The sequence below is a fragment of the Passer montanus genome, unplaced genomic scaffold (genome assembly GCF_014805655.1).
Source record: "Passer montanus isolate IOZ18808 unplaced genomic scaffold, ASM1480565v1 scaffold500, whole genome shotgun sequence".
Classification (NCBI taxonomy): Eukaryota; Metazoa; Chordata; class Aves; order Passeriformes; family Passeridae; genus Passer; species Passer montanus.
Genome location: NW_024369931.1, coordinates 3,308 through 4,795, shown reverse-complemented (window position 1 = coordinate 4,795; position 1,488 = coordinate 3,308). Strand labels below are relative to the sequence as shown.

Sequence of the window (1,488 nt, the reverse complement as noted above, 5' to 3'; positions counted from 1 at the left end):
ATAACCCTGAAAATTCCCCCAAATTCCCCTTCATGACCCCAAAATCTCCCCAAAAATCCCCAAATTTTCCTCCCAGGACCCCCCCAAAAATCCCTTTGGGACCCCAAATGTCACTCGGACCCCCCAGTCGTTGCCCAGGTTTTTTATTGGGGTTTTTTCCTCCCTCCCCTCCCCCCCAGCCCCGAGAGCCCCAAAAAAATCCCTTTGGGACCCCAAATGTCACTCGGACCCCCCAGTCGTTGCCCAGGTTTTTTATTGGGGTTTTTTCCTCCCTCCCCTCCCCCCCAGCCCCGAGAGCCCCAAAATCCCCCAAACTGAGCCCAAAGGGGGGCTCAGGGCAGGGGGGGGTCGGTGGCGGCCCCGGTCGAGTCCTGCGGCTTCATCACGTCCGGCAGCTCGGGGGGGCTCGAGAAGGGCTCGATGCGCAGCCCCTCGAAGGACTCTTCTGGGGAGGAAAGGGTTAAATCCCCTTTAAAAACCCCAAAATCCCCAAAATCCCACCCTGAAATCTGCCCCGCAGCCCCTCGAAGGACTCCTCTGCAGGGAAAGGGTTAAATCCCCTTTAAAAACCCCAAAAAAGCCTCAAAATCCCACCCTGAAATCTGCCCCACAGCCCCTCGAAGGATTCCTCTGGGGAGGAAAGGGTTAAATCCCCTTTAAAAACCCCAAAAACCCAAAATCCCACCCCAAAATCCCCCCCTGCAGCCCTTCGAAGGACTCCTCTGGGGAGGAAAGGGTTAAATCCCCTTTAAAAACCCCAAAAACCCAAAATCCCACCCCAAAATCCCCCCCTGCAGCCCTACGAAGGACTCCTCTGGGGAGGAAAGGGTTAAAATTGTACCCAGGGACCCCAAAAACCCAAAAAAAACCCGAAAAAAACCCAAAAACCCCATCCTGAAATCTGCCCCGCAGCCCCTCGAAGGACTCCTCTGCAGGGAAAGGGTTAAATCCCCTTTAAAAACCCCAAAAAAGCCTCAAAATCCCACCCTGAAATCTGCCCTGCAGCCCCTTGAAGGATTCTTCTGGGGAGGAAAGGGTTAAAATAGTGTCTAGGACCCAAAAAAAACCCAAAAAAATCCAACCCAGAACACCCAAAAAACCCCAAAAAAGTCCCAAATTCCCATCCTGAAATCTGCCCTGCAGCCCCTCGAAGGACTCCTCTGCAAGGAAAGGGTTAAAATCGTGTCTAGGACCCAAAAAAATCCCCTTTAGGGACCCCAATCCCCTTTTAGGGACCCCCAAAACCCCCTTTAGTCACCCCAAAACACCTTCAGGGACCCCAAACCCCCCTGAAATCCCCTTTAGAGACCCCAAACCCCCTTTAAGGACACCAACCCCCTTTAAGGACACCAAACTCCCCTTTAGGACCCTCAAGGACCCCCTAAACTACCCCAATCCCCCTTTAGGGACCCCAAACCCACCCAAGGACCCCCTTTAGAGACCCCAATCCTCCTCCAGGGACCCCAAACCCCCTTTAGAGACCCCAAA

At 53.8% G+C, this 1,488-nt stretch overlaps 1 protein-coding gene across 1 annotated transcript in view; it reads right to left on the bottom strand.

Moving 5' to 3' along the window:
* Positions 1-235: 235 nt before the first annotated feature.
* Positions 236-1,488, bottom strand: part of ELOB (elongin B) — a 4,327-nt gene continuing 3,074 nt past the window's right edge. Inside the window, exon 3 of the mRNA XM_039723803.1 lies at positions 236-537. Coding sequence (XP_039579737.1) covers positions 333-537 — 205 coding nt within the window. The 3' untranslated portion in view covers positions 236-332. The remainder of the gene's footprint in view (positions 538-1,488) is intronic.